Source organism: Gopherus evgoodei, chromosome 2 (genome assembly GCF_007399415.2).
Source record: "Gopherus evgoodei ecotype Sinaloan lineage chromosome 2, rGopEvg1_v1.p, whole genome shotgun sequence".
NCBI lineage: Eukaryota > Metazoa > Chordata > Testudines > Testudinidae > Gopherus > Gopherus evgoodei.
Genome location: NC_044323.1, coordinates 268,514,672 through 268,530,213, shown reverse-complemented (window position 1 = coordinate 268,530,213; position 15,542 = coordinate 268,514,672). Strand labels below are relative to the sequence as shown.

Below are 15,542 nucleotides of genomic sequence, written 5' to 3'. Positions count from 1 at the left end.
GCAAAAAGGCAGGAAGGTGAGGGAGTGGACAAGGTAAGAGGAGGATTCTCTTCTGAGTAAAGGAAAGAAGCCCCAGGATTAAGTATTGTTATGAATTATATATAAATAAGTTAGACCCCAAATGGGAATGTTTTCAGGACTGTGGACTGGTACAGTTTATGTAAGGAGCACTGCAGAAGGTAAATTGAGGCAGGGTGCCTACTAAGTGACCTCTGGCCAAAATAGGTTGACTAGACAGCAAAAGTGAAAAATCAGGATGGAGGTGGGGCAGTAATAGGTTCCTATATAAGAAAAAGACTCAAAAATTGGGACTGTCCCTATAAAATTGGGACATCTGATCACCCTAGGCCAAAATTGGGGCACTCAGGTGGTAGCTGGACCTGTTACAATCTCATTTAAGTTTCATTCTGCAATATCTCTAGTCTATTCATTTCCCTCCGTACTTTCTTGGTGTGAGGAGCCAAAGCACTTCTATGGTATTTTTCTCTTCTAACTTTATTACTTTTAGTCCAGTTGATTGTCATTTTTATTCTTACTTGCACAAATGTGTTCCATTTTCTTAGTTATATTAGGGGTGGATTTTTAAAGATCGGGGTTTTTTTGGTTTGATTTGTGGGTTTTTTTTTCCCTATACAAACTCATGCACTTTGGCTTTTAATCATATAATTTACTCTCTCAGCTATTTTGCTCTAAATTATACCTCTTTTCATAATGATCTTTGTTCAATGAATGTTCTATTGATTCACTTAAAGTATGTTCATCTAATGAGATTTCATCCCTCTCTTTTTTATAACTTAGATTCTAAATACATCAAGTCAAATAAGTTATCATTAAGCATCCTCTTCTTAGATTATTTGGATTTTAATTTCTTACTTTTTTCCCTTGAAGCTTCTTTTTCCTCTCTATATCTTTTTTAAAATCTCCTTTTTTGAAGCTCAGTTATACAACTCTGCCTCTTGGTAGGAGAACCCTCTCTGAGGATATCAGAGTTATATTATGGTCACTGCCACTAATGGCTTACTCATAATGAATTCTGATCCAACTCTTTTGTATTACTCAGAAGCAATTACAAGTGGCCCCTTTTCTTGTATGCATCAGATAAAACAGTTTGGTTTTGAGAAAATGTTTTATTTCCAAATGGGATGGTCAAGCAGGATGGTTACATTTGCATAGTGGAAGTAGCCCATAATTACTCTGCTAGTATTTTCTGTTGCCTCCTTTTTTCCTCAACTTTGACTTCACCAATGGAACCCTGTGTACATTCCAGTATTTGCATTTATAAATACTTCTATTTCTAACATTTATTAATAATCTACTTCCAGGGCTACGTCTAGCTATCAGTTGCTTTCTCCACTTTGCTGGGCTAATACCGATGGGAAAATAGAGAAAGTATGGTTACAGAGCAGGGAGCAGCCTCAGCACTTGCATAGACCAGAAAGTTCATGGGCCTTCCATATACCTGCAGGACCCAAAGTTTTAGGAGTTTAAGATTTTGGGGCAATGTTCTCTGTTTTGCGTTGCTGTCTTGTATAGTTCTACAGCTTATCTGTCATTTTAGAATTTCCCACATAATATTTCAGAAAGAAATGGAAAGTATTAAATCCACTTGGGAATTAATGCATGATTGCTCTTGGAAGATATTGCCATAAATATATATGAAAAATACACATAATGTTAAAATAAAGTTCTTGCTGGCTTCTCCCTGCTCTTCTAACACTAGGTAGTCAGATGACCATCTGGCTGACAATGCCTGGGGAAGGGGTGGGAAAGAGTAAGAGGGGGGAAATACTGATACATATGCCAAGATGTTATGAGATAAACCACTGAAGAGAGAAAAAGAAATATGAATACTGTGTTTAGAACCAGCTAGATCACCGGACTTCAATTATGACAAGTGTCTGAAGCAAAGTTCCATTTCAACCCCTAGACTATGTTATGCAGGTAGCCCTGATTTGTATAGACCTCTTCTAGGAATTTGGTATATAGGAATTTTATCACATCAAGCTTTGTATTTTTTACAGATTGCAAGTAAATATTGCTTAGAGAACCATTCATGTATTATAAATTCTCAATTGTAACTTAAATTGTTTATCTAGAGTAGCATAAACAGAGCTCTGGCTTCGTCTTGATATCTTCTGCATTAACTCAGACCATGCTCCATTTACTTTTTTACTGATCATCTGCATGAGTCCATTTTTGTGTTGTAAATTGATACGACAGAACAACAAGCCAAGGGTTTTACTTGAAGGTAATTTTGTGTAGCCAGTCGCTACAGTTTTCATTGCACAAACCATTGGAGCTTTAAGTAAGTGGCTTTAAATAAGTGGTATTTTGCTTACTGAAGGTTTTCAAATGGAGTGTTCAATAAGTTGTAACAGTTTTTGAAACACCACATATCTAGTATTATGTAAACTGGCCTCAAACCCTTAATATAATTTGGTTTTAAATTAGATATTGGTAGTAGCAGAGACTGCCTCTTTCTCCACAGGTGCCAGCATGGTGTAAATCAGTGGTTCTCAAACTTTTGTATTTGGTGCCCCCTTTCACACAGCAAGCTTCTGAGTGTGATTCCTCTGATAATTTAGAAACACTTTTTATATATTTACACTAATATAAATGCTGGAGGCAAAGCAGGGTTTGGGAGTGGAGGCTGACAGCTCAGGACCCCTCATGTAATAAGCACAGGATCCCCTGAGGGGTCACGACTCCCAATTTGAGAACCCCTGGTGTCAATAATATTTGTTCATAGTTTGGAAGCTTCAGGGATCAGTTATATAATTAATCGTGTAAAGGGCTCTTTGCTTCAAAGGGCTTTGTGTTCAAAACCATCCCTCTAGGGAGAAATGGAGTTTGTGGGTTTTAACCACAAAAGCACTTTAAGTCCCATCACGTCACAAAACATGACTAGTGCAATCTTTCAAAATTGTTCATAAACTGTGGCTCCAGCCTGCTGCTTTTTTCTAGAATAAATAGTAGTTTTTATTTATATTGGTGTCATCCTGGTTCAATTAGTAATTTTTTTCCCCCCTTTGCTAAAATGTCATCTTTTTAAATCTGTGTTTTTCCCTGGTGTTGTCAAGGTCTTGCAATACTTCAAGGGGAAGTGCTGCTGCACTTTTAGAAGGGCTGTACTTTGGAACAGATACCAACTCAAGGTCCCTTTGGTCTGTAATAAGAATAATGCTTGGCATGTATTTTAATTACAGTCCACATGGAACTTACAGATCCTGTTACTGTGACATTTTTCAGAAAGAGCAGCAGAACACCAAGTCTTCTGCACAACATTCCCCATGCAAATAAAACTCATTTTAATGTCAGAGACTGTGTGAGTTGTTGAATACATAACGGCTGTTCTGTTTGCCACCACAGTTACTACATTAAATTACTTTATAAAGAGATTTAATATATCTTGAGTATGAAAGGTGTTATATACAGCCAAATTCCATTCTGTTTCTCTTATTATTCTGTTTTGTAGTGTGTAAATCTTTCCCCCCCTAAAGCTGAACAAAAAGTCTGCATGACTTTCCCCATGCAGTGTCTATTAGAACGCTTAGATGCGTACAGAGGGCAGGTTCTCAAAGTCTGGTTGGTGGAAACACAGCTAGACAGTGAATATAGAAACATGGAATGTTATCAGCTGAAAGGATATCCAGAAGCCTTTACCAATTATTGTACCAAACCACTGGTAAAGCTCTGTTTTAAAAAAATGTGCTTCTTTTAAATCTTAAGATTGTAGTATAAGGCTGCACAGTTCACACTACACTGGCTTTAATTATTATTATGTATTTGCATTGCAATTTCACCCAGCAGCCCCAGTAAATGGTAGGGCCCCCCCGTGTGCTAGGTGCTGTAAAACAGTGGTTCTCAAAGCTGGTCCTCGTTTGTTCAGGGAAAGCCCCTGGCCGGACCAGTTTGTTTACTTACCGTGTCCGTAGATTCGGACAATCACAGCTCCCACTGGCCACGGTTCGCCATTCCAGGCCTATGGGGGCTGTGGGAAGGGTGGCCAGCACATCCCTCGGCCCGCATCACTTCCCACAGCCCCCATTGGCCTGGAGCAGCGAACCGTTGCCAGTGGGAGCCGCAGTCGGCTGACCCTGTGGACACAGTAAGAAAGCCACCAGGGGCTTTCCCTGAACAAGCAGTGGACCGGCTTTGAGAATCACTGCTGTAAAACACATAAGTGGTGATCCCTGCCTCAAAGCACTTGTAGTAGGGTTGCCAACTCTCCAGGATTGTGACCAAAATTGGCAACTCTAGCTTGCAGTCAAATATGTGCCAAATATGTGGCAAGTGAGAATGAGAAACAGAGGATGGAAGAGCATGGGGTGAAAGCACAAGATTAACAAAAATAAGTCCATGTGACTTGCATAGTTTATCTATTGTACAATTTCACTTTGCCAGATAGTTCAAATATTGTTTAATTAAATCATCTCCTAACTGATGTTCAAGCAAATACTTATTGGTTGGCTGATTTCTTTTAAGTGTTATAGCATATGTGATCTTGCAGTGGGATCTGAAAGATGTAATGGTGTTGGAGTATGTGTACCACATTCGTTAAAGGTTCTGTATGGTACCAAGTGTAAATGGCTATGCAAAGTGATTCTTTTATTAAAACATTTACCTTCTAGTGCCCTTCTGTCCTTTTCCTTGTCAGGAGTGAAATGTCTTTCATGTCTTTACTCGAGCAACACTGGAAAGACTGGAACTTAGAGTTTTTTTTAATCTACATTTGAGAAAGGTTTACAAGCTACCACAGCTGTTGGAGTAGGATGAGAAAGCCGGCACCACCTCCATAGGCTGTGATGTACTACGGTCAGCCAGTGTCAGCTTTGCTAGGGTAGTTAGCATTATTCAGTTGCCCCCTCACTCACCATATAGATGTAGTTATCTTTTTTTGTTTTAGGTAGGCTGCCTTCAGGTGTGTGCTGGCAATGAGTGATCTGTTGCTGCCAACCTGGTTGGTAACCCAAGAAGTACTGTACTTTAATTTTTGCAAGGTATTTTAAATTCAAATATGATGTGTGTAATAGTCAGTACAGGCACATTGTGTTTACTGACACACAAATGTTCTGATTACTTGCAATTTTTAAAACTGAACTGCTATGGACTCTCTCCATTTCAGTTGTCTTTGCAGTGGTAAACAGAGGGAAATTTAATCTAATAAATTGTTCAGAAAACACAATTCAAAAGAAAAAGTTAGCATCCAGTGCTACTATGTGTCCCACAGGTTCTTCCAGTTTGACCAAAACTGCCTCCACTGGTGAGTTAGAGGAGCATATTGCGGCTACTACTGGTGCTATTACTGTTGCTAGCACATCTGCTGATGTTACTGTATCCAGTGTTACTGCTGTCACCAGCCATAGACTTTCCGAAGAGCAGCGAGTGCAAGCTATGAATCTCAGAAAATCAATTCTGGAAACCACCACTTCCAAGGAAATGCTCTCCCTTCATCAAGCAAACATACAAAGTGCAAGAAGAAGACCAAGAAATGCTGAGCAGATAGAAAGAACTAAAGAACTTGCAGTTGTTGCTCATCGAGGTATTGGAAATTATTTTACTTGTGCCCATTTAGTTACAAACGCAGGTATTTCACACAAGCAAATGGTGAAAAGTCAGTTACAGAATCAGACAGTGAAACTGAGTCAAGTGGTGAAAACTAAGAGACAGGTTTTCAGTCAGATTAAAACTGAAGAAAGGGATGTGTGCAGTTTTGATTCTAGTGGGCAGAGGGATGGAAAAGGAACCTGTAAGAAACAGCTGTTGTAACAGAGAAAATTTGGTCTAATTATAGAAAGGGAAAGAGACAGAGAAATGTAGGGCCTAATTATGATTACTCTTACTTTGATTTATATTATTGGATCTTCTGATTTACACTAGTATAAGTGAGATCAGATAAAGTTCAGAAAGGGAACATAAAAATTAAACTAAACATCAATGTTATATATTTATGCAGGCATGACCAACTATGACATTGAAAAAAAATATACATTACAAGCTGCTGTGGTACCTAAAAAAAAACCCAGCTGATATCCACACCTAGGGGAAAAAAAAGAAATCTATAACTGTAGTTTGGCTTTTTATTAAAACATCAGTATGTTGTCTCTCTGCCAGACAAAAGTTAATGAATGAAGCAGAGTGGGCAAAAGGGGAATTCAATGTCAAACGCTAATAGCTTAAAATTGACATCCTCTTGTATCCAAATGACTTAGTCTATAAAGAGAAGCAGTGAGGGATTTTTGGAATGTAAACAAAACAGCCTATTTTAGCTGAAAGGTAACTGACTGTCTGAAATAATGGTTTTAGAAACAAACATAGTTCAAATTCTTTAATGTAATCTGCATCTAAATTAAAATATAGAGTGAGTGTCACCTATTTTGCTATTTCATGCCAGCACCTCCAGAAAGTTCATGGTAGGAGCAGATAAATGTTACACTATTGACAGCTATTGAAATTTTGTATATATGCTAATCCATAGGTTCATGAACATCAAAGGGCTAAAGGGCAGCACAGTTCATACGTAAATGGTTCAATAGCTGCTAGTTTAAGTAACTTTCAAGTGAGAAATCTATTGTGATCTTATCACAAACACACAGGGTCAGATACTCACCTGATATATTTTGGTGTAGTTCCATTTGCTTCCACGGTGCTCTAACCTGTTTTATACCAGCTGAGGACCTAGCCTTATAGTATCTGAAAACATTCTGCACTCTGAATCGGAGAATCTGAAATACTAACGTGTGAGCATTGGACATACTTTCCATATGAAATGATCAAATAAATGTAATCATTAAATACAGAGAGCCACATTATACTGTGGTGTAAATGGTGTAAATCTGCAGTATCTTCATGGATATTCACTCATGTAAATGCGTAGAATTTGGCCCAAAATAGCTGTAGGAAAATGTACTTGAAAATATCTTTGGTCAGAAAAGAAAGACAGGGGAAGGGTCATGCTTCATCAAATAAAGCAAGTCTGTTCCAGGCCGTTATAATAATGTATAGAAACACGTATTGTAGCACTCATTGAGCATAGTAATTTTGAACTGATAGTGCAATCATACATATGCAATCCCTTCTATCTACAATATGTAATCTCTTCAACAAGATACATTGTCCTTCCTGCTGGTTTCCTACTGTCTTTTCTTCTCTAAACTGTCCTTTCAGCCAGTGCATCTTAAAGAGAATCTGAAACGTCATGTTGTATTATTATATTAAAATACAAAATCTTCTGTTAGGAATGAGCAAACTGTATTAGAAAAAGATGAGACAGCAACAAACTCTGAGATATTATTATTTATTAAAGATTTATATTAAAATAGTGACAAACAGATGAAGATAGTCTCTGCTCTAGAAAGCTGCTTCACAGAGCCCAGCCCAAATCTACTTTTATGTGCACAGAAGTTCAGACAGGCAGTTTCTTCCTGTGTGTTCTTTAAAGCCTGCCATTTTCTGTGTCGGCTGTTATAGTTTAATAATAGAGGAAGCTATCTTTACAGAGTACTGTGGGTCCTTGTGCCTATGTGGAGACCCATTGATTTCATTGCAGGCTCTGAATACTTCAGAAGCCTGTGCAAGTGATTCTCTATTCAGGATTGGGGCCATAGCTTGTAATATTTGTATGGTTTGCTAAATAAGTTGAATGAAATGTAATGTATGTATTTATAAATATTGTTTTATAGTATCTGAAACAAACTTAAACCTCTGAACTTTGAAGTTCACCCCTCATCGCCTTCTTGACAAGTATGAAAATGTCTTTATTTTACTGAATCGAGTATATTAGTGCACTTGTGGTTTATTATCTTAACATCCATGAAGCTGCCATTTGACATTTTACTTTCCACAATCTTTCATTTTACCTTATCATACCAAACTTATACTGTACATGTTAATGCTGTTAGCTGTACATACATAGTGTACATATATGCTATTTTTGGTTAATGGTCAGTCATATGTAATATGGTAGGCATGTAAAATTTGTCATAATTAGATAACCTGCAATTTTCTTCAGTATAGTTCAGCTTATCTCAAAGTTCTATTCAAGTTCTTGTAGAGACAACAAGGAGATAAATCATCTTACCACAGGTCATAAGTCAACTAGTAGCTGATGCTGTTAGAAATAAACTTATCTTCTGGACAGACTGTTCCATAATTGTTCCCCATGGGGTTTCCTGTGCCTTCCACTCAAATATCTGATATTGGCCACTAACAGAGATGGGTTATTTGATTTGATGGGCTACTGGTTTGGCCCTGCATGACAAATCCTATATTCCTATGAAATTTTTTAAAGTCTATAAGCAAACCAAACTGTGTCAAACTTTGATACCACATTACTGTCTGACAGACACCAAACAATGTCAGTTCCTCTTCTGTATATATTTTCTGAATTCTTGGTTCTAACTCCAAAAGTTAAGAATTATGCTCCCAAAGCCACAAAATCTATCAGTAAAATATGATCCACTTTTAGAAAGGCAAAGCATACTTGCTCTCAGAATGTTTCATTTTAACCTATGATTAAGCACAGTTATACACTTTTTTCCCCTATGTCTAGCATATGTACATTTCCCAAGGTGTAGCCTACTATTAATATTGGGATCATGGCCATCTGCTGTTTGAGCAATAATGATGGACAAGGAAAATACTTTTCTGACAGTTGATGACCAGTTAGAACTGACTCATTTGTCCTCTTTCCCTATTTTAGATCATTACTAGCACTTTAGTATGGTGTGGAGGGATAGCTCAGTGGTTTGTGCATTGGCCTGCTAAACCCAGCGTTGTGAGCTGAATTATTGAGGGGCCATTTAGGAATTGGGGGGGAGTTAGGACTGGTCCTGCTTTGAGCAGGGGGTTGGACTAAATGACCTTCTGAGGTCCCTTCCAACCCTGAAATTCTATGATTAATACAACTCTCAGTATTCAAAGATTTACATATGAAACCAATCCTGCACCGTTGAAATCTATAATAATTTTGCCATTGACTTCAATGGGAGCAGGACTTCTAAAGTGTGTTTGCATTTGCCTTTGGGATGGCATTGATATTTAATTATAAGTAGATAATAAGCACCCTATGCCTACCCTTGCCTTCAACAGTGCTGCTCATATACAGCCTTGTAGGATCAGGGCCTAAAATTGTAACAGGTTGTTTGTGTTTTTTAACAATTGACTCTGGCTCAGAAAAGTTTATCTAGCTCCCTTCCCACAAAACAAAAATAAAAACTCTTGCCATGAATAGTCTGCCCTCATTCAGATTGTGCATACCTTGAAACAGCAATGTCTAGTGCTAAGTAGATCTGAAGCATAAAACAGTAAATATGTGAACTGATCTATTTTCTTCAAACATGAAAGAAATCAGGGAGAAAGTAAACCACCCATTCCCTGCAATCCCTTGTCTTTTAAAGCAATTACATCCTGGGAGACTGGCCATCAATGCATTAATGACATATGTAAAAGATACTTTATCACTGCTGGTCTTTTTCTACTGTCCAACTAACCAATGTCCAGAGAGCTTATAGTGTGCTGGTAGCTTTAGAGTTACTGACTGTTGCTGTGATTCATGTCAACTCCTGATGACGGGCTACAGTAGCTGTTGTGTAATAGACATGACACATACTCCTAGTACAGTACATAGTTTCTGTTGCATTTAGATAATTCAATGATTGCATGTTCTTTGTGTGAATTTTCAATATCAGGTGTATCTCTTGGGGTCTCTCAGCCATTAAATCTCTTCCTTAATTTGTATCCATAGTATTAATAATTTCTGCTCTGATGCCTCTCTTACACATAGGGAGCAATGAAGGGTGATTTTAAATCCTTGTTTTTAGTGGATATTTTCCTGGTCTATCAACATTTTCTAAAACGGAATACTTATTTTGGACACAGAGTTAGATATGATCCAGTACCACTTATGACAATGGAGTATTATAATTGATTTAACAGGAAACATGGTTGGGGCCACAGTACGTGGCCACTAATTTAAATTTGAAAAAAAAAAACTGGCTCTTATTTTATGTGAATTGGATACTATCACAACAACCTAATTTTTGTCATGTGTACATGTTGATGCTTCAGTTCTTGTGTCTTTTGAGGGATGGGGAAGAGTTAACTGTTTCTTTTAGGTAATGCCCCAGAAATGAGAGCTTTCAGGGGGAATTTGAATGAGAAGATAGTAGAGGCTTCGTGAGCCAGGATGAAGGGAGCATACCATGGAGAGTGTTTTATCTGTAATGAACATTATGAGGCCTGATGCTCATTTACATTACTGCAACTTTACAGCACCGTGGTCTTGTGGGCATAAATTATATTTGTAACCATTTTAAGGACACTTTTTACTGCCAGAGCAGGGTTAAGAGGGCTTAAGATAAAATCCTGGTTCCTACTGAAATCAATAGGAGTTTTGCCACAGTTGAGCAATACGTAAGAGCTGTCTTTTTTTTTTGGTCCACTTTGTTCACAGACAAAGGCATAAAGTTAATTTGAAATCATTTTGATTAAATAATGATGAATAATCCATGTCAGAGTCTTAAAAATATATACAGCAGAAACAAAGTAGTAAACTTTCTGTTTTGGAAAGTTAAAAGTTGAACTACATGTTTATGGCAACATCATCTGCAACACACCTTTTGAGCACCCTTTTCCTCCCCAGAGACAGTAGGTCTACCCTAGGAAGAAGCATAGATCGCAGAGGAGGAGGCATTTGGGTCTTGGGTTTGGTCAGGTGACACGTTCTTGCCTGAAGCTCCCCAAAAACCCATTTTGACTCCTTTGTCCAAAGCAATGGTCCCATCATCACTCCCTTTACCCTGCTTCTGTTAGGGACAGGCTGGCTGACTTTTTTGATGTTTTGGGGCTCAGTAACAACTGACAGCTGAATCCTAAACATATCCAGATTGGGCTATGTTGTCCAGTTCCTCTCCACTTCTCCCTTTCCTCTCTCCCCGTCCCTCTTCTGGGACCCTTATGCAGGTCTAATCTCTGCTGGTTTGGGGAGTGGTGAAGGAAAAGTAAAGTACTAAAGGGTAAAGGGCTTTATTTCTGGTACTTTCTGGTTTCCAAATCCAGACCTTTGCAACTTCATCAAATATATCAGGTACCTGAGGTTCCAAATGGTCACCTATCAATTATCTTCCCTGTATTTTCTCAAAATGACTGGTTTGGTGCACTGGACCTCCAGAACACTTATTTTCATATGGCAATTTTGCCAAGCCACTGATAATACCTCTGGTTTGTTATGGCGGAGCTCCACTGAAATACATGGTCCTTCCACTCTGTCTCTTCTGCCCCCCGTGTTTTTACCAAGTATATGGTTGCGGTGATGGCATATCTCAAGAAGAAGGAAATTTATATCATTCTGTGTCTGGATGACTGGCTGCTGAGGGCCAAGTCCAGAGAGAAAGCTCTTTCTAATGTACATGCTACACTCTTACTCCTGTGTCAGGGTGCCATCCTAAACACCAGAAAGTTAGCTTCAGTTCCCACTCAGAAAATTGAGTTCATTTAAGATGTCATAGACTCTAAAAGTTTGAGAGCATTTTGCTGACCAACTGTTTTCAGGCGATTCACCACCTTTGTCTCAGTCTGCTGTCTCAGCCTTCCATGACAGTTTGGATGTGCCTGAGGCTCTTGAGCCACATGTGCACTTGCACACAGGTGGTCCAGTTTGTAAGATTGCTTCTTTGCACCCTTCAAATATGTCTCAGGATGGTGTACTATCCAACTCTTCACCCCTTGGACAGATTGATCCATATCCCTTGACTCAGCCTGGACTCTTTGCATTGGTAGACTCTTTTGGAAGCTGTATGTCAAGGTGATCTCTTTAGCCAACCCCAGCCAACAAGATTTGTTGTCACTGATGCCTTCCTGATTGGTTGTGGAGCACATCTGTGGTTCCTGAAGGGTCAGGGTGTGTGGTTAAAGCAGGAGGCCTCACTGCATATCAATGTGCTGGAGTTTGGGGCCATCTACAATGTTTGTCACACCTTTGCAAACCACCATGATGTATTATTTGAACAGGCAAAGGGGAGCACACTCCAGGGTTCTCTGCCAAGAGGCGATAAGGTTGTGGCACTTCTGCAACAAGGAGAGTATCACCCCACTGGCTGTTCATTTGCCTGGGTCCTAGAATCATCTAGCAGATCATCTCAGCAGGAATTTTTCCCTGAGTCACAAGTGATCCCTGCAGGCATATGTCCTGGGAGTCACCTTTGCAGTTGATGCATTCTGATGATCTACCTGTTTGCAACAAGAGACACAGGAAATGCTGTCTCTTCTACTCCTAAGGGGGCATCAGTCCAGGCTCCCTGACTGACTCCTTCCATCTCAGCTGGCAATCGACCCTTTTATTTGCTTTTCCTCCAATCCCAATCATTCCATAGATCATCCTAAAGTTGAAAGTAAATTGGGCCAGGCTCCTCATTGCCTTGGCATGAGGCAGTGTTGGTTATCTTCTTACACTGTAAATTCAGCCTCCAATATCCCATACTCTCTATCCCAACCTGCTCTCACAGAATCACAGTCACACTTTGCATCCCACACTCAGCTCCCTGCATCTCACTGTGTGGCTACTCTATGGTTAAATGAGAAGGAATAGCAATGTTCAGCGGCTGTTCAACCAGTCCTGCTTGGTAGTCAAAAATCCTCTCTCAGGATGGCCTATTCGGCAAAATGGAAGCATTTTTCACCGTGGTCATTGGCCCAAAGATTTGAGCCAACATTGGCCAGTATCCAAGGCATCTTGAAGTATTTTCTGCATCTTCAGTGGTCACTTAGCTCATTGTGGGTACATCTAGCAGTGATCTCACCCTTTCATCCACCCATTCATGGAAGATCAGTGTTTTCCAGAGCCATGGTGGCTAGATTCTTGAAAGGAATTCTTCCTCTCCATTCACCAGTACAGGAACCAATTCCCTTATGGAACCTTAACACCATCTTGGAGGTCCTGATGGGACCCCACTTGAGCCTCTGGCATCCTTTCCCTTTCTCCCATGTCAGAAAATTGCATTCCTTGTGGTGATAACATCTGCAAGAAGAGTGTGTGAGTTGCAGGCTTCAGTGATAGAGCCTCCTTACATGCCATTCTCTGAAGATAATGTGATGTTGGGGGCCAAACCCCAAATTTGCATCTAAAATAATCTCTCAGTTTCTCTTAACCCAGCCAGTATATTTGCCTGTATTTTTTCCCGAAGCCACATTCATACCTGGAGGAGCAGCGTCTTCACACATAGTCTGACATACAATGTCTAGCCTTTTTTTCTGGACAGGACTGAACTTTTTTGGGACTCCCCTCATCTGTTTGTGTAGTATGCAGACCATACAAAGGGACAGGCTGTCTCCTCACAGACAGGATCTAAGTGGATAACTTCCTGAATCAAGACTGCATATGATACAGCTTCGGCTGTGGCTCCTCTGTGGGTGTGAGCCCTTTCTAGGAGAGCGCTAAGTCAATAGTATTCCTAAGTGATGTCTCAAAATTGGATATTTGCAGGGCTACCACATTGTCATTAATACATATTTTACAAACCATTATGCTAAGATAATTGTGTGAACCCTACCACTATATTATCTAAACACCTCACAATCTTTTTAATGCATTTATCTTCACAGCAGGGGTAGGGCTGTGTTTTTGTCTCCATTTTACAGAGGAGGAACTGAAGCACAGAGACTAAATAACTGCCCAAGATCACAGAGGAAATCTGCAGTAAAACAGGGAATTGAACCTCGGTCTCCAAAATGCCCTAACTCCTGGGCCATCCTTCCGCCTTCAAGTCAATGTGGGTTGCATTTGTCCTTAACTGCAAAAACTCCTGCACTTCCTTTACATTCTTTTTGGGGAACTCCTTGAGTACCTTCAAATAATAAGGTAAAATTATTTAGATATCTAAGCCAATTGGCAAGTTTAAAGAGGGATCACTATGCCAAAATCACATGATCGTGCATTATAAATGATGCTTTCTATAGTCATTAAACAGGTTCCTGTTACTCACAATCTCAAAAATTGTAGAAGCTATCCTTTGCTGACCTCATCAGTCAAAGAAATGAAGGAAACTAAGGCATTTGGGTAATTACTCAGATATTCAGTCCAACTGCCAGACAAATTTGGGTTGTTAGAGTGGAAGTGCAGTCCCAACCTTACTTACTCATATGTTCATGAAAATGCTTACTTCAGAAGTCTCATTGACTTTGAGACCTAACAGAAGCAGCCATCCATAGTGAACAGCTGACCAGCCCAGAACATCTTCTAGAAACTTCATTCTATATGTCTCTGACAGTTGTCATGCTGCCAGCATAATGCTGTGGCATGTACTGATTACTTTTCAGAATAACATTAGAGGGGGGTGGTGTTTTGTTCTAAACATTCTTTAACAGTTACATATTGTCAAGATGTCCTGCAGTGGCTCAAGAGTGTGAGTATCAACATCAGAGCAGACTGTTAAGAAACAGGGTTTTGTAATTAGATTTCACCAGCCAATTATCAAGTAAAAAGTCCTCGGCCACTATAACAACCTTAACATGAAGTCACAGACTGTTCCCTGGCGTACTTTGATCTATCCTGCCACCCAGCTAAGATTTCCTTTGTGATAGATGATCCCTGACACCAAAAATCACATGAATATTCAGGTTATTCCCAATCCGAAAGGATTGGACACTTACCCCAAGTCAATTGCACTTTAGATCTTACAACAAAAACATCACTTGTAGCCAGTCCTATAATAAACTATCTAAAGAATTATTAACTAAGAAAAAATCATACAGTTATTTACAAGTTTATAGCAGGTAACATACACAAAGCAATGAGTTACAGTCTTAGGTTCAAAAAGATGATAGAAACTGCTGTAATATAGAAGCCCCATATGTCCTTCAGGGCTAACCCAGGCTGAGAGGCTGGGGATCCCTTGCTTATGCATAGAAATCTTGCCCTCCCATAGAGATACAGTTTTTACTGTTTTAAAGTCCATAGAGGTACAGTTTTTAAAGCACAGAGGTTTAGTTTTTTTTCTTGTCAGGGATTTTTAATCCTTCCCCCCTAGAGTTCATGCTGATGGGATGAGTTCACATGCACATCTCCTTCTCATTGGGGTAAGGGAGGAATGCAATTAACAAAGTACTCTTTGATGTTCCACAATGGCTTATTTAGTTTCAATTGGACTTTCTTTGTGGGCAGGACTTAATACCAGCTGTAAGAAGCCAGTATTTTGCATTAATTAATGCTTCTTTCTTGTTTTATGACTTATACAGTTACAGAGAATTACAATACAAGCACTTAATATCACCTTTGTAATGTGGGTACAGATGTTGTAAGTGAGATTAATACAAGCCGCATCCTACAAGCATTTCATGAAGTCTAAACACATTTTTTATAACTCTAATACTATTTTTACAGCTCTAACACATGGGTGAGGCAGATGGGTTTTAGCTATGTATTTATCAGTGTTCAGTTGAGGCCTAGAGGCCTTGGCATGAGCTGGCACCTGCTCTGCCATCGTCACATATATTTCTTGAGAATTCTTTTCTAAATAATAGTAAAAGTGTCCACAGCTTCAGTCTAC

At 39.3% G+C, this 15,542-nt stretch overlaps 1 protein-coding gene across 5 annotated transcripts in view; it reads left to right on the top strand.

The window, feature by feature from the left end:
• CSMD3 (CUB and Sushi multiple domains 3) overlaps positions 1–15,542 on the top strand; it is a 1,232,975-nt gene that overhangs the window by 412,652 nt on the left and 804,781 nt on the right. The window contains exon 7 of one of the 5 annotated variants that reach the window (XM_030553726.1): positions 5,231–5,542. The exons of 3 other annotated variants lie outside the window; for them this stretch is intronic. In XM_030553726.1, coding sequence (XP_030409586.1) covers positions 5,231–5,542 — 312 coding nt within the window. Of the gene's footprint in view, positions 1–5,230; positions 5,543–15,542 lie in introns of those variants that run through there. One more of the 5 variants, XM_030553725.1, reaches the window with a different exon arrangement.